The sequence below is a fragment of the Diplotaxodon limnothrissa genome, linkage group LG23 (genome assembly GCF_057381915.1).
Source record: "Diplotaxodon limnothrissa isolate DT_005_m linkage group LG23, D_limnothrissa_male_GT1.1, whole genome shotgun sequence".
NCBI classification, from domain to species: domain Eukaryota; kingdom Metazoa; phylum Chordata; class Actinopteri; order Cichliformes; family Cichlidae; genus Diplotaxodon; species Diplotaxodon limnothrissa.
The window spans coordinates 11,721,058-11,744,449 of NC_140617.1; the positions used below are offsets into that span (position 1 = coordinate 11,721,058).

General features: G+C 44.0%; 1 protein-coding gene across 3 annotated transcripts in view; it reads left to right on the top strand.

Annotated features, from left to right (window-relative positions):
* The window catches only part of ssbp4 (single stranded DNA binding protein 4), a 92,380-nt gene extending 69,845 nt beyond the window's left edge, over positions 1 to 22,535 (top strand). Inside the window, exons 6-17 of one of the 3 annotated variants that reach the window (XM_085347204.1) lie at positions 10,629 to 10,712; positions 13,350 to 13,476; positions 13,614 to 13,681; positions 14,880 to 14,944; positions 16,262 to 16,307; positions 16,409 to 16,444; positions 16,580 to 16,634; positions 17,877 to 17,947; positions 18,169 to 18,247; positions 18,590 to 18,618; positions 18,705 to 18,806; positions 20,177 to 22,535. In XM_085347204.1, coding sequence (XP_085203330.1) covers positions 10,629 to 10,712; positions 13,350 to 13,476; positions 13,614 to 13,681; positions 14,880 to 14,944; positions 16,262 to 16,307; positions 16,409 to 16,444; positions 16,580 to 16,634; positions 17,877 to 17,947; positions 18,169 to 18,247; positions 18,590 to 18,618; positions 18,705 to 18,806; positions 20,177 to 20,260 — 846 coding nt within the window. In that variant the 3' untranslated portion in view covers positions 20,261 to 22,535. Of the gene's footprint in view, positions 1 to 10,628; positions 10,713 to 13,349; positions 13,477 to 13,613; positions 13,682 to 14,879; positions 14,945 to 16,261; positions 16,308 to 16,408; positions 16,445 to 16,579; positions 16,635 to 17,876; positions 17,948 to 18,168; positions 18,248 to 18,589; positions 18,619 to 18,704; positions 18,909 to 20,006 lie in introns of those variants that run through there. The other 2 variants (XM_085347203.1, XM_085347202.1) reach the window with 2 other exon arrangements.
* Positions 22,536 to 23,392: the final 857 nt, after the last annotated feature.

A 23,392-nucleotide genomic window follows, 5' to 3' on the forward strand; every position in this document is an offset into this window, starting at 1 on the left:
GTAGAGTTTTCTGTGTTACCGTGTGCTTTCCAGAATATGAAATGCCTTTGCAAGTGAAGGAGGTGTTGGGTTTGCTGGGAGGGGAGGAAAAAGCAGAGTGAAGAGGAGGCTATTTTCTCTGGTCTGTGTTGCTTCACTAATTCCTCCTGTCATCACTGTTCTCTGAGGGCTGTCTCAAAGGCTGACGAGGTCACTCGCACTCTTTTCTCTGTTTCCGTCACTCTCACATATTCAAATGAGGACATATAGGAGCCTTATTTGACACTGTGACACACATTAAACTCGTAACATTTACAAAATTGAGGTTTTAAAGTAACTGTACCCCCAAAGATATGCTGTGAATTGCTGAGGGTGAGAACAGGAAATCTGAATTGGCTTAAAGCAGCTTTTCTACAGCAGACAGTTTGAGTAAGAAAGAAGTCACCAGCAAATATGAGATTTTTCACATTATACCATGAGCAATTCAGGTGAAACGCCTACGGAAGGAAGAGGGCATTCATCCCCTGCAAAAGTTTGATGTCATTTAGCGAAACCCTGGACATCTTCTTGTGGAGTGGAGCCTTTAAAGGAGTAGTACAACATTCAGCCAACTCAGCTCCATTTACTGACAGTTTCCACGCAGTCTGTAGGTCACGTAAAGGAGCTGTCTGCAAAGACACCAAAGCAATCACAAGGTTGTTTTTGGTGGCTTTCAACGCAGCAGCCGAGAGCAACCCTTTCCCTCTGGTCTGTAACAGAGCGTTTTTCCCTAGCGACCATTGGTTGCCAAGGAGTTGCCGACCGGCTGCTGAATTTTATTGGTTAGAGTTTGGAAAAAGTCCTCTCTGTCCAAAGATAACAAAGCTCCTTCAATCGCTAATGCTAGCTAGAAGGGTTGTCCTGCTAACCATGTAAGATCAATAACTGTCAGCAGAATATTGAATATATAATATTCAGTCACCAGATCCCAGCCTCGTGCTCACATTGGTTGATATATATATATATATATATATATATATATATATATATATATATATATATATATATATATATATATATATATATATATATATTCTTTTAAATTTAATTAATTTTCCTTAAATTAATAAACAAAGATGTTTATTAATGCATTTATTGTTATTTTATTTTTAAAGTTTTATTTTTGAGATTTTTGTTTGTAAATCCCTGTGATGTGTAAGAGTCTTGCTAGCGTCTCAGCCATTTAAAGACTTTCTCCTGAGTTAAACATCAAACAGGATTCGGCTGACCAGGCAATGCAATAAAATTACAATACGTCTTTAAGAATAATACTTTACTTTATTAATCCTTTGTGAGTATAATTAAACATGCTCAGTGCTGTAAGCATGCTGCACAAATTTCCTCTCACTCTCTGTCTATAGCATACCTGATGTTTCCATACGTACAGTTTGAGTACAGCCTGTTTTTTCTTGTTTGATTGGCAGCGTGTCATGTTCTGTGTGTGTGTGTGTGTGTGTGTGTGTGCGCATGCATGTACATGCTGGGGTGGTAGAGAATGTTAATGATGTATGAGCAGTGAGCAGGCCAGGGAGAGAGCTATCTGATGGTGTTGCGTGAGTGACATTGCTTTCCATAAATAGACCCTGTGTGCAGGGCAGACAGACAGACAGACAGGATGGGCAGAGAGGAGGAGAACAAGGAGGGATGGATGCTGTATTCACTTTCATCTTTTCTTCTCTTTTCATCCATCCTTCTTCTCTTTCTCCTCCCCTCTTCAGCTCAGATTAGCTGAGCAAAGCAGGAAAAGGTGAAGAAAACAAGAAAACAAAGGTGCGAGCACAGAGCCTGCACAGTGCACCGAGACAAAATGCTCCCAGTGCCACTGCAAAGATTTCCCTAAATCAAGCTCACACTGTTAGTGGTACAACAGCATCCTTCAACATGAGCCAGAGCCGAAGCCCCGCTCATTGCTTTCTGTAGGTAGCTGACATTAATTCCCCATTGAACTAATGGCTGCGGTCCACGCTGAAAGTGCAGGCTGCTGAGAATTCTGCATTGCATTTGTTCATTCAAATGAAGGGGAAGCTGTTTCACCCCCCCCCCTTCGCACACATTGTTGAAATTGTGCTCGTGTCCTCAGTCACTCCTGAGATACGGTTAGTCGAGTGGACCACAGTCTTGCCGTAGAATTGTGAATGGATTACATCGAGCTAAGCGAAATTTCCTCGGCGTTTCGGTCATTTCTCATCTGAACTCTGGGTCGGCTTCCTTTCCCACCTTCTCCCTCCCTCACCTTCTCCTTCACACGCCAGGTATCCTTCTTCATGACATTTCTTCACTCTCTCCATTTCCCTTGTTTTTGAAACTATTATTTCTCACACGCCGCTTCAGTGACACATGCTTACTCACCGACTGTGTGTGAACTGCTCGTGTGTGCTGTGTGTGTGTTTTTTCCCAGTTGCTCTAGCATAGCAATTAACATAGGTGACCCCAACACTGTTATTGGCTCCAGTCCTGGGAGAGAGGGATGAGGGGCAAAGACAGGACACTGGAGGAAAATAGAGATGGGAGGAGGAGGGTCTTCCTTCATGTTATCCTAATGTGTAGCTCACAGGGTGAGCCTGGCATTCGGGGGTGGGTGCGGGGGAGGGGGGGGGGCATCATTTAGGCAGAAAGACAGAAGAAGAAAGAGAATAGAATAAGTGTCTACACGTTTGGTGTGTAGTCCTTCGTCTCTCAGCAGAAGTCCATCGCTGCTGCATCATAGCCCTCTGGGGAGGGCAAGCAAAAGGGGAGATGACACGGGGGAGGAGGGGGGGAGGGAAAATTAGGGACGAGAGGCAACAAGGAGAGATAGAGGAGGGTGGAGGAGGGGAAAAAGAAGAGGACAGTGAGATGTCAGGGGAGTCTTTCCAAAATCTTTTTTTTTTTCAAATGAGAAAATGAACATTAAATGATCTGAAGCGCCTCGCTCTCGAGCTGCTTCTGTGATCTACACACGACATGTAACGCAGTCAAAAACACAGAGCGCACTCTCGTAGGGGTGTAAACCAGCCGGGGTGGGGCATCCTCTCTCTACTAAACTGGAATTGTTCCTCTTGCCAAAAAAAAAATAAAAAAGAGGATCGAGAGTCAAAGGCTGTGCAATTTACGGCAGGTAATTGCAGCTCTTCAGGGACAACACGAAAAAGCACAACAAGAGGATTAGGTTTGATTACACATTTAAGAACAAGCAACCCAGGTATCAAAGGCAAATTTAAGAACCTGTTCAAAGCTGACACATGGCACGCACATGGCGAATTAGGGAGACATCTGCGCTCGGTAATTTATTTATCAAAGGTAAGACTGGGCTCGGGGTTCAGTCCGGTCAGTCGTATTACAAAGATGCAGATAAATAAGGTGAAGTGCTTCGGAAAGTGAATGACAGACTGCAAACCGTACAGAAGTGATTGAGGAATAGCATCTGAAATATTATTTCTTCTGTTAGGGCCGGCGCCGGTCCTTTAGTGGAGATTGCGGACTTTACAGAGGGATAATCACAAAGTTGCCCAAAGTTAACAAAGTGAGGTGTAATCAACCTCTCAACAAAAACCACCGACATATTTAAAAAGTTATGCAAAAATGTTTAATCTGCTTTTCTAACACATGTGAAAAAGCAGCGTGAGTGGAAGACACAGATGTCAAAGGACCCAGACGAGTCAAAACTTTCCACTGAGAAGAGGGACTCTGCTTATCCTTGAGAGGACAGCCACAAAGATCATACCCAACAATTCCCCTTGAATGACAGACTTTAAAATGAGAAGCAGTACTCGGGAAAACCTTTTCTCTGCATCGTGTACCTGCACTTTCCTTTAGACTTGGCTCATGAACATTAATGATGAATGATAATAAGGAATGAAGCCTTTTTCTCCTGCTGTTCATGCTTCACCTCCACCATCACGTGATTTCATCTGTTTAGAGGCAAACATCACATGTTTCTCTGCGTGTTGGTGAAAGAGCTCAGGTCCTGGTGTAGTATTGCTTCAGTATCTTTGTAGACTGTGTCTGCATGTCGTAGCCGTGCACTGCAACCAGAAGGCAACGAGCTGTTGGCTTTTTGGAGGACGGCATCACCTCGCGATGAACAACACGCAGAGAGCAGAAGAATGTGGGCGAAGCAGTGGCGAGCGGCGTCGCCACCACGTCCTGCCAATGAGCACACTTCCGCTATATTGCGTAGCAGCCCCCTCTCCCCATACGTGGCAATTAAGTTGGCAATACATCGCTGCTCCGTCTGGAAATTCACAATGGACAAAGACCTTCTTTGTCGTTTCGTGAAGCTGAGAGTTAAAACAACGTAAAGTGTCCCTGCTGCCGTTGTTTGAGGTGTGCTTTTGTACTGCTTTGTGCTTAACTCATTTGTTGCTCCTTTCGAAAAGACAAATTTTCAGCCAGTCAACATTCGACCAGCACGTAGCATCACGGCTGTCGTACTGCATGCTTTTGGCTTTTTGGAAACGTGTCCCTGCGGCCTCTACATTGGTTGAATTCCCACAATCCTTCTCACAGATCCACACTGGTGCACCAATGGTTGGGCAGAAGCCTTAAGCACCAACAGTGAAGTAAGCATGAATAGTTTTCATCAATTAAAAAGCAGGTGGCTCCATTTTGGGGAACTTTCCATTGATACTCATGATTACTGAGGCCATGCCTCTGGGAGGGGGGGGGGGGGCATATCGCCTGTAGCAGTACCCCTTGTTCTTGTTGCTAATTTTTCTTTTCTGACTCTGGACTCGTCCTGCTGCTGATCAGATGCTTCTTGGCTGTGCCGCCTATTAATGTTTAAAACCTCAAAAACCTTTGCACGATACTGTAAATAATTTGGCACCGTCCCAGCGGGTTAACGGCTATCCTCCGGGAGAAAACACTCCTGATCGCGTGCTCCCGTCTCTGAGCTGACATGTTGCCATGTTGTATAGCATGAGCTAGCAGGAGACCCACTGCTGCCACTGCTGCTCTCTCTGGAATGTTAGCAAGGAATGACAATGAGTGTGCATTCAGTGTGTGTGTGTGTGTGTGTGTGTGTGTGTGTGTGTGTGTGTGTGTGCGCTGCTACTCCTGGCTTTGTTTGTTGTGTTCAGTGATGCAGGCTGCTTTGTGTTCTCACTCTTTGTGTGTGTGTGTGTGTGTGTGTGTGTGTGTGTGTGTGTGTGTGTGTGTGTGTGTGTGTGTGTGTGTGTGTCCAGAAGTTTGACAGAAGTTACACACTGCCCTCTAGTGTTGGCAGCTATAAACAGGTGAAAAACCCTCAGCAGGCTGCTACTCTTCCACCCCTCTCTCCCTCGCTCTCACTCTTTCTGTTAGTGGTCCATCAGGGGCAGCAGTGTGGGTCTTCCTTAAGCTGAAATGAGCGGTGAGGAGGCGAGGGGGTTGCGTTGATGGGTTTGTGGTACTGTGCCAAGCTGTTATCTCCTTAGCCGGGTAGAAAATGATTTTATTAATTGCTTCATTTAACGCTCCCCGTGTCCCCCCCCCCCCCCCCTCCTTCCCCTCTCCCACACGAATACACAAACAACGCCACACAAGCTCACGCACACTCGCACACTCTCCAAGCAAGCTACTTTTCAAACTCGCCCTGCATATACCTCCACGACAGTTGAAATGTTCTCTCGCTCCCTCTCTCTGCGGGGACCTGTAGAGGGAACAGTAGAGCCATAAAGGCCATATGCTGGCCCATTCAGATGTAATAGCAGGAAGGCCTGGGGAGGCCCAGTCAAAGGAGCTACGCTCCATTATGGTACATTATAGAGAAGAACAAGAGAGGAGCACTGTGAGTGTTTCTGTGTGTAGTTTCTGAGCAAGTGTGCGTGTGTGTGTGTGTGAGTGTGTGCGAGAGAGAGCGTGAATGAGATTGTGTATTATCTACCCTGCAGGAACAAAAATTTGTTCTCACAATCATCATGTTGAGACCTCCATATGGGGACGAGAAGATGGTCCCCATGTGACCAGCTGGTAAAACTGGTGAAAGTAGTTTAAGGATTACGTGATGGTTATGTCAAAGATTCAGGTGAGGCAGGAAGCGCTCATGGTTATGTGCGAGGGTACGGCTCTGAAAGATGAATGCAAGTCAATGCGGTGTCCTCTCGAGCGACTGAAACTAGGCTGTGTGTGTGTGGGGGGCGGGATGAGAATCAGACTGCTGCAGCTGGGTCAGTGCAGTCAGGGGTGTCTTGTTAGACACACACAAACACACACACACACTCTGGCTCGGCAACAACAGTAACCTCTGAGGTCAGACAGAGCTAGCGCTGCATTAGCCCCAGTGTGAACCTGCTGAGAGACAGAGCGAGCCAGTGCAGCTGGTGTTAACCACCCAGAACATACACACTGCACACGGAGTGGCAGAAAAAACCCACAGTGTTACCGGCACAGACGTCATAACTGTGCCGGCACGCCATCTCTGTGCTGCATGTACAACTAAATAAACACGTCCAGGTTTGCGTGTCGCGTTGCTGGTTAAAAAGTGGCTTTTGTGGAGACTTGACTACGTCTCAGATGATGATGAGATTAATAGAATCAATGAAAGGTAAACTGACACATCTCACAGGGAGAGGAAGCACCTGTCTGAAGAGCCCTGCTGCTGCTTCTGCCTTTTATAAAGGGTAACAAGTCCTTGAATACGTGCTTCTGCTCATGAGCAGTGTTATTTTCATGCGTAAGTACGAGCTCATCTCTCCTGCCAAAATCTGTGCTCTTGTATGGCGTACCTGGCAGTGCAGCAGTACTGTATCCGTGCTCGTGGGAACTCGCTTGTTTCGAGCTGTCAGTCAGGCGTGTTTATCTTTCCGCTGTAGTTCCAGGTTCCTGGTGTTGAGCTCTGTGGCTTGGATGGCGGAGCGCCGACAGAGCACTCACACGGGGAGGGTGGAGCAGTGAGCCGGGTGGGAAAGTGAGGTAGAGCTGGAGGATGTGGATGTACCTGCTTCTCTCTAGCTCCGATGCAAAAGAGAAGCAGGTACATGTGCAGCTGCCTCTTACATGGAAAGCGATGCACATGAGTGAAGAGGCACGCTTGTCTAACAGCTGTGTGTGTTTAGCTGAAAGTCAGTCAACTGAAACATCATCAGCAGATATGATGATTGATGATTTTGCTCTGATAATTAAAATTAAAAATTGCAGCTATTCGCGAGAGAGCAGTAGTATCACAATGTCGTGCAAACGTATGTATGCCAAACTTATTCTACAAATTCTATGTCTTTCTGATTGGCTGCCTCTTGCAAGCAAAACTATTTGAACAGCACTGGGAGGAGCTTCTGTGCATACAGCCAGAGCTGTGATATCCCTGCTCAGGGACATCACACAAAGCCAGGAGTAGAAAAGAACAGTCTGAAACTGAGCACTTAGAGCAATCTGAAGCACGCTCACATTCATACCTACAATTTAGAATAACCAATTAGTGTATTGTGTGTGTCTTTGGACCATGGGAGGAAGCTGGAATAGTCTAAGCATGTCAACAGGAAAGCCCCACCCTGCCAGTGGATTCAAATCTTTTTGCTATAAGCGCTAACAACCACTGTACTGTAGTTATAATATATATTAGTATAATAGGTCCACTTTAGGCAAGCGTGCAGAATATTTGCATAAAGTTATGTTTATTTTAGATTTTTATACATTTAATATTTAAAATTGGCCCTTTTATTAGGAGAAGTGTAATCTAGTGTACAGTGGTGTAGCCAATAACTGTGTGTTGGTGTCTATTTGAGTAAACTGCACTAATACTGTCAACCAGTGAGTGTCAAGGGCACTCCCATAATCCTTTACCTTTAAAATGATGTTAAAGACACACCTGTTAAAGTAAACCCCCCCTCCTCCCCCCGGCAGCCCGCTTTCAGTGCTCATACTGTACCTGCAGGTATATCAAAGCCAGCACACACTTAGCACCTGAGACAAGATCCTGCTATCACCTGTGAAGAAAGAGGGAGATCTTATATTTGCACTCACCGCCACTCATCTTGCACACATGCTCACACACGCACACACACACACACACACACACACACACACACACACACACACACACACACACACACACACACACACACACACACACCTGTAATGTTATTTGATAGCCAAGTGCTTGACAGAAGCTCTGGCAGACTAGCAGATAAGTCTGGTCTGGCGGTGGGTGGTCCCGTTTCTCCACATTGATGCTAGTAACAGGTTTCTAGCGGTGTGACTGCTGCCAGAGTCAGATGATGCTGCTGTAGTACGAGACGCGGAGGTCAGAGTTGACGTTAGTCCCGTGATACGGCGTTACTTTAACGTAGAGGTGTTTGCTGTGAGAGATGGTTTCAGCTCATTTTCTCTAATAATATAAACTGAAACTGTAATTCACATAGCAGTGATTGAGTCTTCAGTTCAATGTTGATTTAAATGACAGAATAATTTCAGTTATTTTCAGAGGGGGATTTATTCTTCTATTTCATTGCCATAATGATGTTTGATTGGGTTTAAATATTTGGCACTTCTGTGGAGAGTGGAAGTGAGCTCCAGAATTAAGCTTGCTTTGGCCCTTGATTCTGTTTTGGACGGTTTTAACTGTGGCAAACCGGATCAAGTGTCATCACGGCAGAATTTAGAAAAATAATACCACGTTTGAAAATACCCTGAATTATCCTTTGGCAGCAGTGCTGTAATTGAATGCTGATTACAGGCCACTTCGTGAATTGATCTGACCCCATCCTGGCAATTAACAATTCCTGTGCATGGAAGTCAATGCAGCCCTTTGAAAATGTCAGTGACAGATCTTATTAGAAGCATTCTTTGTTGGTGTAACAGATTAAATATGATGGTTGTGAAGACATTCTACATATTTACAGTGAATTTTAATTTTTAATTTTCTCATTTTGACCTCTGATGAAAGAGATAAAGGGGCCTTTGCCATTGTATACGAGCAGCATGTTAACAAAGGATTGCTTTGTGCACAATGAAGTGAAGTGAGGCAGAATTAGAGTCCCAGTAGAACTTTGGTCATCTCTTTCAGATCATTTACTACTTTGTCTCCTGTCAGTATCGTGTTTTTCAGATATTATGCCATACTTATTTTCCTTACTTATTTTCCATACTGATGTGTTTCTGATTTCCCGTAATAATGTCCAGGAGAGCTGTTTGAACTGAATGTTACATACCGGGAAATAAAGTATTTCCCTGTACTTCAGCATTAGCATCAGCTACATAAAACACGCTTATCTCATTGAAGTAGAGTGATAAATTGTGCTTGTGTAGTTGATCATTTTTTAGACTCAGGAGAGTTTATTGAAATTAGAGCCTTTTAATATACAAGCACACCCCCCAAAATACCAAAGCTCCAGTTATATTTAACGCAGTGGTGTGCAGTGACTTTTACAGCAAGGCAAGCGGGGAGACAACCAGCGACCAGAAACTCAAGAAGAAACACAAATGTTCTTCCACTGGACCACATTAAAGCCTTTTCGAGTTTTTCTCCTGTCCATCTTTATTCTTATATACATGCTGACAGCCCTGTGCATCTTGCAGCACTCTTCCCGGACATCTTCACCTCTCTGCGTGCTGTACCTACCCTGAAGTATTCTAAAATATTGTACTTACGTCTGTAGTGTCATCAAACTTTTTGGGATTCGCTGAGTTCCCGCGAATTCCTAAGGAATTTTCCTTTATTGAAAGCAAGAAGAAATATTATTAAAAAAATGTCAGCAATTACCAAACTCTATTATTGGCAATGGTAAATAAAGTATCAAAAGTAAAAGTACTTAGTGTGCAGAAAAACATTCCCGAACATGTTATATGGATGTTAATATAACATCCATATGATGGATGTGAATGTTATTGCTGTAGGTGTTTAAGGTTGGGTGAATTTTAAATGTTGTAAATACTATATGCTAAGTATATTGCATTTAGTATATTAAATTAAAACGCTTGAGCAATGAGGGCCATGAGTAATCACCACTTAGTGATTGCCTCCATTGTTGATTGTTTTTTTTATATAAACTGTATAAACAAATGATTTCTCAGAGATTCTAATCTGCCTTACCTGTTAAACTTCTTCACATTGCACTCTAACCCCTCTAAATTACACTTGTTGGTATCGGTGGTTAGTAAGAGAAAATGATAAATCTGATGATAAATCACAGAGGGTTTGTTTAGTTGCTAAACAAACAGGCAGATTGAAACTGATCTCAGAGCAGTGAAAGCAGAGTCAGCAGCAGATTGTCTATGTGTCGTATGGACTGCGAACGCCTCTGTGTCCCCTCAGATGAGCTGGAAGAGTTAGCCAGAGTGACAGAAGTGTGAGTTTCTCTGCTTAGACTCCTGACCTGAACCTGGATAAGTAGATAGATGGATGCAAACAGATGAGAAGCTGTAGACAGAAAGTTGTTTAAAATAAGAGAGATTGGTTTCAGGATTTGATTGATCTCTGCTTTTAGATTTCACTGTTCAAGCACTGCTTGCCTTGCTTGCCCTGATGGAGTGCCGCTGATAGATTTCCTAAAATCTGGCCAAGCAAAACTAAACCAAACCTATAACTGCAGTACTCACATTAAAAGTGATTTATTGAAGGTTGATTGCGCTAATAATGTTTCCCCAGAAAGATTTGCATTCATTACATTCTTGAAGCTCGTTTTTTAAACAACTTTAAATCTGTTCTTCACCAGGGTCCCCCAGGATCTCAACCTTCACCTCACACGCAGCCTCCTCCACATAACCCCACTAATCCCATGATGGGACCTCATGGACAGGTAAGAACCAAACATTTATCCAGTCTGTCACTTTGCTTGTAGGTTCCTTCTTGAGCCTACCCTTGATTCCACTCGCTCACTCGCTCAAATAACAGTGAAAAGTGTACAAACCGCACACAGGTCCCTTGTGCTAACAGGCAGGACGGGCAGCATCCACAATGGTGGATTGGATGAATAATTTAGCTGTGTTGGCCCAGCTGTAAAGAGCGGAGGTGCATCTGGAGGGCCTCCTCTCTTCCTCAGCCCAGCACTCACCATCCCGTAGTCCATCAATAGACCATTAATATTGCAGCACAGCCTGACATTGTGCAGCTCTTCATGCACAAACCCACCACAACACGGTCAAAGGAGGAGAGAAGAGGAGCCGAAGAGAAAGCCGACTTAGGTGACGAGGGTACAAATGAAAACGGTAGTGAGTCGGTTCTCACTTCGAGGACTAATTGTTATTATATAACTCATCTTCCACTTGCTCCAACCGCACACACCCGGCGACACACAAAACATGTAGTACATAATTATAATTTAAATGCAGTCTCATGCTGTATTTGTGTTGTGTGTGCTTATCTCTGTGATAAGATGATGATACAAACATCATGCGGCTCATGCTCCGTGACCAAAACACCCAAGTCTTACCCAATCAGCATTCAAATCTGCACGTTTCCTCTTGATACTAAAATAGTTGGACTGACTTTTGAATTAATTCTTATCGTCTAACATCGAAATGTGGTCCACCGGGCGTGGATATTTGTAGTTGTAGCAACGTATTCTCAAAGGTAATTCTGAAAACCATCTGTCTCTGGTGTTTTACATTATTCACTAGTTGTGCGCCGGCTCTGTAATGCATGTCCCGGCCAGCCTTGTCTTGTCCCCTCTCTGCTGAAACATAGTGAACGTGTCTTAGGTTTCTGGTATGAATCACGCAATCCAGGCAGAATCTTTGTAGCTAGACTGCCTGCGTATGCGAGGTCGGTAGTAAAATGTCCACCACCGAATGGCACAGAAACAGAGACAGGGTGTAGAACTACTGCTTTCATCCAGCCGTGTGATGTTAATGCCCCCCCACCCGCTGCAACATTATTGTCCTTGTATTGTTCTTCTGGTCCAGATCTCTATCCTGCATGTTTTTTTTCCCCATCTTCCTAACTTCCCCTTTACCTTTATCCTAATGGCATTTATCACCTGAGGTCTTACTTTCCAAAACTTAACAACAAGCCCCTCCTTACTTGGAAACAGAACAAAAATACAGCATGCACATTGTTCTTCAGCGCAATAGCTCCCCCTGTTGACATCCAAAGATAAAGCCTCAAACATGAGAAGGTCAGCTATAGAGAGTCAGGTTTGCTAATCTTCTTGTGCCTTATGTCATTTCAAAGTGTCACTTGTCAAGAACAGTTTGGCTCTCACCTGAGGGGAAACATATGACTAATCTATTTTACATGGAAGTAATAATAATAATGGATACTTTATTGATCCCCATGGGGAAATTACTTGTTTTTCTCTGCATTTGACCCATTCACTCAGTGAAGCAGTGGGCAGCCCACTAAGCAGGCGCCCGGGGAGCAGTGTGTAGGGACGGTACCTTGCTCAGGGGTACCTCAGGGTAGCCGTTAAGTGGATTCGAACCGCCGACCTTCCGATCATGGGGCGACCACTTTACCTACTGAGCTATCCCTGCCCCTAGTATTCTTGCTTCCGGAGAGCACATTTGTACACATTTTGAGAGACTAATAGAAGCTGGTTGAAATGATATTATTATCATAACATCAGTTAAATTTTTTATAGAGATCTGTGTTTATTAGTTCTCAATCAGAAGCACCAAAAGGCAGCGTACACTGTGATTTATGGATGCAGTGTTTTAAAAGCAGAATCTGATGTTCGCTAAGCTGGTAATGACGGTGGCATGCTGAGACATGTGTACTGTGATGTTTTGTGTATTTTTAATATGTGCAGCACTTTCTATCGTTTTATCTCAATTTAATTTCCGTCGTGTGTTTAATGACTCCCGCTGCAGTCGTTTTACAAGCCCTGCTATAAATAAATATTGTCATAATATCCTTATGATTACCTTGTTTGTTTTATTTACTTCATACATTATGTTAATATCTAATCGTGCCAGTCCCTTTAAATTGCTTTTCTTTCGATGCTGATTTCATTAAACTGAAGCCACATTCTGCACTAACTGCACTGTGGCTTCTTTGTGTTTTGGGGCATAACCGTAGCTTTGTGTTGTCATTAGCACAAACATATTTGAAGGACTCTCAGTCAAGAAATGTACATGTGTGTTAGTGTTTTGGCTTCTGATCATTATTATTTCATATTGTGGGCCACGTAGAGCCCATTTTGTTCTGAATTGGGCCAGATCCTGAATCCTGAATTTGTATAGTAGAAAGCAAAAAAACTGCCATTTCATTGTTTATTTACTTTGGTTTAGTATGAGTGGCCACGGAGAAGGAAAAGCTGCAAAATATCTGAAAATACAGTTAAAATTCCAAAACGTATGGCATCTTTCACATTTTCCAAAGCTGTCCGGCGGGCCGAATATGAGTTTTTGACTGACCACTTCTGGCCCCCAGGCCTTATGTTTGCCATCACCTGGAATAAAGTTGTTGTTTTTTTCTTCGCTTGTCCTTTCTGCAGCCATTCATGTCTCCACGGTACCCAGGTGGCCCAAGGCCTTCCCTCCGTATGCCAAATCAGCCTCCCGGGAGCATCCCCGGGTCACAGCCTCTCCTTCCAAACAGCCTGGACCCCACCCGACCTCAAGGTACTGACGGCCATAGTGTGCTGTTTTGAAGAGAAACTTTATATTGGCTTCTAAATGAGAATCTTCTTTCTTCCTCCTGTATTGATTTGTTATTGATCCAAGTGGTGCTGCCATGCCAACATTCTGTTTTATCACAGGACATCCAAACATGGGCGGTCCAATGAGAATGAATCCCCCCCGAGGCATGGGAGGCATGGGCCCACAGGTAAACCACCAGTGTTTTTTTACACAAACGACCAAATTAGTCATATAGAGTAAAACACAAAGGGCCCCGTTACTAAAGCAAGTCACGACAGTGGATAGTGTCCTTCAGCTCCACCAGCCCACTGCACTCCCACTCAGCAGCTGCCACACAGCCAGGTTTGGTGCCTGGTCTTTAGTTTATGAGCAAACTCTGTGTTTGGTTGCCCTTCATTAGGGGCTTCCATAAAAAACAGCTATAATGTCAAAGCAGCAATCTATAAACAGCATGCAGATAATCCTTCTCCTTGGCTGAGCAGGAATTTTGGTTCCGCCAATCTCTTAACTTTGCCTTTAAATGTCAGAAGCGCTCTGACGCCGATCTTGGCTGCGACCAGAGCCCACCCACTGCTAACGCCAGTTCTACATGATAAATCCTACTTGCTGACTCCCACCTAGAGAGACAGAGACTGAATGCTTAGAGTGCTATGAGCAAGCCACCACCAACACATATTTTTTTAAAAGTGGTGCCAAAGACGGTGCTGTCGGTTTCCTTTTATCACTTTAATTTGTGTTAATGTTGTTTTTTCTAATACATAAGATGCTTAAACAGCAGCGTCCTTTTGAATTACCATTATAAGACAGCTGCTTCATTCTGCACCCAGCCACCGCGCGCACACACACACACGCACACTCTCTCCCCGTGCCCTTCGTCCCCTCTCTGTGCCACCCTGGCTCGGTGACTTTGGCAGTGAGCGTACCAGCAGCTGGTGTGGCATCTGCTCGACAAGTGTAATCGTCTGCTGAACAAAACTCTTCCTCTGAGTGGAGCTGCTCTCTGGCCTGCCCCCCTACTCACTCACTCAGTCATACACACACACACACACACACACACACACACACGTGTCCAAAGACACACGTGTAGCGCCAGCCAAAGCAGCCCACTGGGCAGCGATGAAAACATACACGCAAACACGCGGGAGGGCGCGCACACATAGAGACACTTACTGTATACAGAGACTCACAACATGTGCAGAGTGCGCAGGCTCTTCCACACACAGCTGTCCTCTTTCACGCGCAGCCCACACACAGCTCATACATCCACATAATTAAACACTAGTTAGTGGGAGACATGATCGTCGCTGACCTTCATTAAGATTCAAACCTTTACACAGAGCAGGTGCGAGGCTCTGTGCTGACTGTGTGTTCATCTCTTTGTGCAGAACTATGGCGGAGGGATGAGGCCTCCTCCAAACTCCATGGGGCCAGGGATGCCCGGCATGAACATGTTAGTAGACTGTTTTTCTTTTTATGGCTGTAAATTCTGTATATACTTCTATATGATAATGTTTACATCATCTAAATAACAGGCAAAAATAGTACTAATATATTAGAACCCCCCAATTTCCTCTCAAACCAGCTTGGTGACAGATGAGGGAAGAAGAAACATCCCACAGAACCATCAGGCAGAAAAAAGACTTACACTGAAAAGAGATATAAAGACTTACACTGGTTTAAGGTAAAAGTAGAAAGTCAGGATAAGCTCTCCGATAAACACAGACTTAAAAGATGTCACCGACATCAGAGGCCTTGTATCCTGGCTTTACTCTGACCCTGACACAATAGGTCTCAGGCTAGGCACCGACGCATACGGCAAAGAAATTTCAAATGAGAAGAATTAAATAAAATAGTGCTGTATAGGGTTACAGGGCATTTTCCTCATAATGCGCATGCACGTGAGTTTTAAGACGTCCTGCAGGAGCTCTGCACTTCAAAGTCACTGGGCCTAAGAGGGAAGTACAACAGAGTGTCATCAGTAAAAATACGGAAAGAAATCCAGTAACCATGAATGCTGTGACACGGGGGACGTATGTAAAATCATACTGCAGCTACAAATGAGCCCCGAGCCACACCGTGCTTTATGAGTGTGGATAAAGAGACATAGTAGTTATTGATAGGTGCAGCCTGTTTGAGAGATAATGTGAAAATCATTATAAAGCTGAGCCAGACACCCACAAGGCACCAGAGTTTGTAAAAAGTACTGTGATCAATTGTGTCCAATGCTGCGCTCGAGTCCAGCGGTGCCAGATAAAGAGCACATGCCTGCTCAGAAGCCACTGGGAGATCGCTGGTGACCTTCGAAAGAACAGTCTCTGTGCTGTGGTATTTACCGATGCCAAATAGAAACTTTGCAAAAGTGGAATTATTTTGTGGAGCAGAAACATGTAGCTCAGACACCTTTTCTTTCATAGAGTTTCTTTCGACAAAAGGCAGATTGGAGATGATAATTCTCCAGGAAGGTGTGATCCACGTTAGTGTGGCTGCACAGAAACAGTCAATGAACTTTCAACCCCAAAGAGTAAACGTGGCACTAAAAAAACAACAAGTCGTCTTCTGTTTCAGAGTCTCAATGCTTGTCCTGTGACTGACCGTCACGCCAATAAAAAAGTCCCTCAATAAAGTTCCCAGAAAGCAGAACAGGCAGGTTTCTAGATCATTTCTGCACGTCAGCTGATGAACTCTACTTTTGCAATAATCTCTAGAGTCCACGTACATAACAAATAATAAAACCTCCCCTTTATCCTCGTACCTCTCTGCATTTCAGGGGTCCTGGCGGAAGAGGTCCGTGGCCGAACCCCAACACCAACTCAGTGAGTCACACCCTCTCACATCTTCACGTCCACGTGACCGAGTGCATTTACAATAACTGTGCTTCATGTTGTGTTTCACCCCGGGTCTCTCCTCCCCACAGATAGCTTATTCATCTTCATCTCCAGGCAACTATGTGGTAAGTGTCCCGTCACGAACTCGTGTTCGACCACGGGCCATAAATTACCTGTCACGCTGTGATATCTAACAGGCGCGCTGCCATCTAGATGCACTCGGTGCTCATTTCTCTCCCTCGCTTGCTCTCACCCCTCAGGGTCCTCCGGGGGGAGGCGGCCCACCAGGAACTCCCATCATGCCTAGCCCTGGAGGTGAGTTATACATTTCAGTTTCCCTTCTGGTTTCTGCTTTGATCCAGTGCTCACTGAAGGAGGGTTTGTCTAAGAAACATCAAACGTGTTCTCCGTCAGATACACATTTCTCTTTGGGAGACAGATCGGGCTCTAAATACGTGAAGAATTGAGCCTTTAGGAGGAGTTTTAAGTGTAAAACACTGAAAAATGGAAGAAAATATATATTGCACTGAATGTGCTTTTGTTGGAACTCTCAAATGTGATGTTCATGAAAAATCCTTTGTCACACTTTTTTTTTTTTTTTTAACTTAAGGCATAGAGTGAAAAATACTCGAGTGGAAGCAGAGGCATACAATCAACTGACTAATCCCTTTCAGGTCTGACCCATCAATAAGGTGTCTCTGTGGAGGATTGACTGCAAACAAAACGCTGCGGGCGGTTGTCCTGTAGATGTTCTGTTTCTGATGGCCTGTGAAAAGCTTCTTTTTGTGTTATATGCACGCCGCTATTGTGATATGTTGCGGGGCAGCCCTTTGCAGTCCTGTTCGCACCTACACTGAGAAGGAAAACATATTCCACTGCAGTCACACACACACAAAAGTGCTCACCTCACTCTGGAATTAGCCCCCTTCCTCCAGTCACGACAACAAAAGCCGCATTCAGGAACGCTAATGGGCAAGATTTCTCTACCCCATGTGCCGTGCATGCGCTCTGTCCATCTCTGCTCCTCGTCTTTCAGCTCGTCATTCATCTTTCTCGTGCTTTTCTCAGTTATCTGCTCACAAATTTCTACCTGCAATGTCAGATCAAGGTCACCTCACTCTTCTGAATCTTTTAAGAACAGACCGACTCGCACGCGAGGAGCGACACAGCGTGTACTGGTTGATGCCAAGTTACCAGGGTGTCCGTATAACAACTAATCTTCTTGTTACAGGAATAAGATGGGTTTCTTTGACTGTGCGTTGCAGAGAGCAGCGAGTGCATTGACTGGCAGAAAGAGGAACTGATGTTTTTTCAATTTCTTCTTCGGTGGTGGTCTTTGTCCTGTACTGTAGCAGAAACTATTACACCAATGGTAAAATTGTTGCTGCCTATGTGTCTTCAGTTTTCCCCATTCTTTACCTCAAGGACCAAAACTTCTTTCAATAATTTTTCATGGATTTTGCATATAAAAAGAGGCAGTTTACCTGTAAGTGCTTCCCAGTCTGGGAGGAGTGAAGCACAGAGAGCCTAAACATCCACCTGCTCTTCTGTTCGTAGATTCAACAAATTCAAGCGAAAACATCTACACAATGATGAACCCCATCGGCCCTGGTGGTAATAGACCTAATGTACGTATCGACGTTTGGCTCAGTTTTCATATATTTATTTATTTTCCTTTTTATAAACCAGTCAGCTAACATGTCGTGTTCCCCAAGCTGCAAAAATACTGAGAGACAGTACCTTATTTAGCTGTAGCTGTTTTGTCTTAAAACCCTCTGATGGTAATTTTTGATCTATTATATTGGACTATAGAAATAAAAATAACCGACGTGTCTGTTTTTTGTTTTAGTTCCCAATGGGACCAGGTCCCGATGGGCCCATGGGTGGAATGGGTGCTATGGATCAGCATCATATGAATGGATCACTAGGTGCGTACCTAAAGATGCGGTACAGTAAGCTATGAGCCCATACACTGAATCTTATGACACTCAAAAGCTTTTAGAAGGTGGACTCTGCCCTCTAATGGCAGATCAAGGAAGTGTTGTCTCAGTATTGAGCAAAGGGAAAATTGATTAGTGGGGCAGTGAGTTAGGCCAATTGATCCTGTTGATGTATGAGACATGATTGGTGAAGCCAGCTGAGTTAGTGCTCATCTGTATGTGTAACAAATAGCTTAATTAAAAGCCATTAGTTGTTTAAGTGCAAGCAATTTCTGCTAGCTCTGGATATCCTGCACTGACACTGTTTTTCTTTTTCCTTTTCTAATGCAGGCTCTGGTGACATGGATGGGTTGCCAAAGGTAAGACTGTCCATGCCTGCGTATCTCTCTTTGTCCGTCTGTATGAGTTCTTTGTTCTCATTGGTGCGTTTCGTCCACGTTTGTAGAATTCTCCCAACAATATGGCAGGCATGAACAATCCTCCCGGCACTCCGCGGGATGACGGCGAGATGGCAGGCAACTTTTTAAACCCATTCCAAAGTGAAAGTGTGAGTAAAAAAAAAAAAAAACCCTCAAAGTGTTTGACACAGATTCCCGCCGGCATGAGACTCACTCACGCCCTCCACGTTAGATGATCGTAGCTGCCAATTGTCCACGGCAACCTGGGGGATGGTTTTCTAAAGACAAATATAGATGGAGGTCTGAAGTGATCCATTTTAGAAAGCTGGCAAGTCCCCTGCCGTCTCAGGCAGGACTCATTTACCACCAGACTGAAGTGAGACGTTTTTCAAAATTAAGACATGACAGTCACGTGAAACTACTCCTTTTGCTCCAGAACATCCTTATGTTAACAGACTGAGAGCTTTGAAGATGTTTTACTATGAAAACTCAGGGTGGAGAGTGTAACGGCACAAAAATCTTCTGTCAGCGTGAAATCTCACCTCGGTGCAGATATGTGGCTGAGCTGAGAGCTGTGATTTTTAAATATGGAGGGCCTCAGTGTTACTACAAGCTTAGACGTAGCTTAGACTGGACTTATTTGGCTTATTTTTGTTAACATTAAGAGACAGAGCAATGAAAACCTTTCATTTCCTCATTGCTCAGTTCAAATCTGTGTTCAGATGCCACAGATGATCCATATTCTGCTGCTGGTGTTTGTTAGTTTTATTAGTTTTATTGTATTTTTACTGATCCGTGCATGTTAATCACAGTCTCCTGTGAACTTATGAGTTAGCTGTCAGGAAACCTTGTAGTGCTGCCTTGCTTTACGATGATAAGAGCTAAATTAACACCGTGTTGTTTTGCACACAAAAGTCTCCACGGTTTGGAAATCTGCCCCCTGCACAGTCCTTCGTGTCACGCCCCATGTTCCCAGCTTTGTCCGACTCTCTCGCAGAAACACAGCATGCACACACACAAGCATGGACAATAACACACATCATGCCTTCTCTGGTGCATGGAGCGATTGCCGTAGCGTGATTAATGTCAGACTGTACCGTCACTGTGATCTGAAATTCCCTCACATTTTCTCTCTGGGCTGGGCTTCGCTCTGCTTGCTGAGTTTACTGACATACAGAATAAACTAAAAGGAGCTTTGTGTACTGTTTGCTGCTGAAGGCTGGTGGATTTGACATGGCATTTAGTTTAAGTAGCTGAACTGCTTTTATATTCAACTGGATAGTGGAACAAGTTAAATATAGTATTAGCTTATCTTTTCTCTCTTGCTCTCTTTTTCTCTCTCTTTACAGTATTCACCCAACATGACGATGAGTGTGTGATTTTTTTTTTTTAATCTTTTATTTTATTTTACTTTTTCATCTCCCTTTATCTCAACCTCCCTTTCCCGTCCACCCTGATGCGTCTTGCATTACCCTCCTCCTCTTCCTCCTATTCGTGGATGGTGTGCTGTGCCACACAGCCCCTGGGGATTCCCCTGGAAAGCAGGATTCGCCTCAAGGCCCCCCATCCCACCAACACCTCCAAACTGGGTGTAAGAACATGAAAAGGCCTCCGAGTAGCAGGAAGGATCTCGTCTTCGCCCCGTCGAGGGTCCGAGCGCCGTGAGACCGCGAACCTGCCCCTAGCGTGTCTTTCTCGCATCCGAAACCTGCCCTAGTGGGTGACATCCAGGCCCAAACGAGACGCCCCTTCGCATTCAGCTCCGCCCCGCCGTCACCCTGTTCTCACATCAAGCTGATTAAAACTGACGAGGGCGCGCAGCAGTCCTCCGACCCGGGGCCGAGAGCCCTCATTTCAAAAGCTCTGCTCCTGTGACAGGATTGGTTAAAAAAGATGAACTGATGATGTCATTTTGGGGCGAGAACGGTTTTCATTCAGTGTTTGTATTTTTTGTTGTTGCTGATATTATTGTTCTAATTTTCATAATTGATATCGTTTGACTAATGTAGTTATGATTTCCTGTAAAGGGCACATTTTCTCTCAGCAGCAGCAGCGACGGTGACAGAATAAGCACACGCTTGAAAAATGCACAATGATTTTCTGTTTACGTGATTTGATTTGTTGTTTGTCTCGTTTCTGCCGCCGTCAGCCTCGCGTCACAAACCTCCTTTAATGTTTGTCTCCTAAATGTGTTCCCCAAACTTCACGGGAAGAGTATCTGGGTAACAGAGTTGTGTTTTCAGGTACAGTGTGTCTGTAGATGCACCTGACGATCACACGTCTAACTGTACTGTCTTAAAAAGTAACCCTTCTCTTAGCTTCCTGCTCTTTTGCTGGTAGAAAATGGCTCCGATGACACCCTGACGTGATTGTCAGCTGCCATTTTTAATTCAGAAATTTTGTGAATCCACTCGTCTCCTCTACGGATTGGGTCTTTTCTGTAAATGTAACATATTTAGCTTGTACTGTGTTTTCTTTTCTATCTTTTGTTTTAATTATTTGTTATTTACAAGTCGTCTGTGACTCCTGGAACGTGTTTCCCTACCCTTCATCCTCTTGCTTTGTTTGATTTCACTGTTTTTATGGACTCCAAGTGGCCCCTTTTCTCCTCCCAGGATTCATTCTGGTCCATCCAGCAACTCCTTTTGGGCTGGAAGCAAATGTGGGAGACACTCGTTTGGGTTGAAATCACAAATCCTGCTGGGTCCACCTTCTTAACTGTGCGTTAAATACCTGCCTCTGTGGAGTTCCCATCAGTGAGTCCCACATGTGCGGGATAATGGACCCGTGGGAGCGCTGATGATGGGAGTTGATCGTAAACCATCTAAAGAAGAGGATTACTTGCAATCAATAAGTTTCCATTTTGTTTTTAATTTCAAATGTATGAAATTGATTAAAAAAAATAAAGCCCATAGAATCTGCACACAGAAACGTCAGTGTCACACAGTACGCTATTTAATTTGTTTCTGATGAACGCTCGCGGTCACCGGTTCAGAGGGTGAACTGTTTCTTTCAGTTGCTTCGCAGCTGTTTTCAAACCAACGACAACTGAGCAACCAGCGTTGCCTCTATGGGTGGTGGTGATGTACTTCTCAATTTCCTGATATCAATGTGAACAGTTTGTACACAGCGTTAAACAGGGACATCTCCAGGGTCTGGCCGTCGGTGGCCTGGAAATCACTCAGTCCAGTGTTCCTCCTATGTAGTGACACACGCCTCCCGCACCCCTCCCCCCTCCTTCCACACCCCTCACCCTTTGATTTCCCTTTTTGTAAATACTGTATAATGCATTTTGATATCATTGACATGTTTTGATATGTCAGTCACTACCAATGAATACAGCTGAAAGTAAATTATAAATAGATCTGTCCATGTTTTTCATAGTGAAAGGATGCACTGACTATTTGGCTCATGTGGCTAAATTTCTAGAATACAGTAAACATGGCTAAATGTATAGAATACATTGACACGCTTAATGCAGACCATACGCTAAAGGCGTGCGTGGCGGGGAGGACGGGACAGAGAGGAGCAAAGAGCCGCGGCGTCCTCGCTCTGCCCATCACTCCTCTGTTTTGGTTTTGAAAAATCGTGTGAATAGTTTTTCCAGAAAAATGACAAAAAAGGGCATCTTCTCACAAAAAAAAACATGTGACCTCATATTGCAGTTTTTAATATGAAGGATTTTTATCAATTTAAGAAACTTTTAAAAAGGAAAAAATACTTAAGGAAACCTCATTTTAAATTAAGAAGATCAAAATGTAATACTTATGGGGAAAACTGTGTCCTTTGCTATTCGCTCCTGTAATAGCGTTGTATAGTTTGAAGCTCTCTCACTGATCCTCTCTCAGTCCTCTGTGTATATCGATCGTCGGCCATCTCTGTACTTCTATTGTGATGTATAATACTGTACCATTAGGAAGATTTGCTGGTTGGGCGGAGGGGTTGTATTGAGACGGGGAGGGGTGGGGAATCGGGGTAAGGGCGTTTAACGATTCTCCTGTACCGTTCACGGTCCTTTCTGATGACACGGCAGTATTCAATATGAAGCAGTCTGTCTCTTGGGTTTGCTTTGTATTTCATGGTAGGATAGTTCAGAATCTTGTCTTAGGGACTTAGGCGTCTTGTGTAGGTAATAAAGATGTTCTTTGTATGTTTCTTTATATTGTAAAGTTTCTTTAGACTGAAAGAAAAACAGATAATTTGCTTATCAAAAAAGAAACAATGCATCAATAATAAATGTCATTTGATTTTTCCTTGTTGTTTGACTCTCTCTCCCTCTTAGCGCTCATTTAACTCATCTTCCATATAGTCTCGGGCAATCGCTCTTGAGTCATCCCTCGTTTCTTCATATTTTGCTTCCAACGAGCTGGGCTTTTATCATATTTTGAAATTGCGCTTGAGCAATAGTCCTGCGGGCTTTCTGAAGAATTTTCTACGTTTTTCTTTTGACATTGACTACAGATGATTCATTCAAGAGAATCCAGGCTGTGTTGAAGAATATAGGTGGTCATACCAAATTCTTTAAAGCCTCTTCTGTACTGTATTTCCATCTATGTTTTCTACATGTTTGAATAAGGTGCTGCAGTTATTTCCCATTAACCAAGCCCGAGGGGTGACTCAAGACTTTTGCTTGGTTGTGATGATGTTAATCAGTAAAAACATATTTCCACTGGAAACATCTTTTTCCTGGAAAACTTTACATCAGCATTGTTTATTTGTGTTTGGATGAAACGCA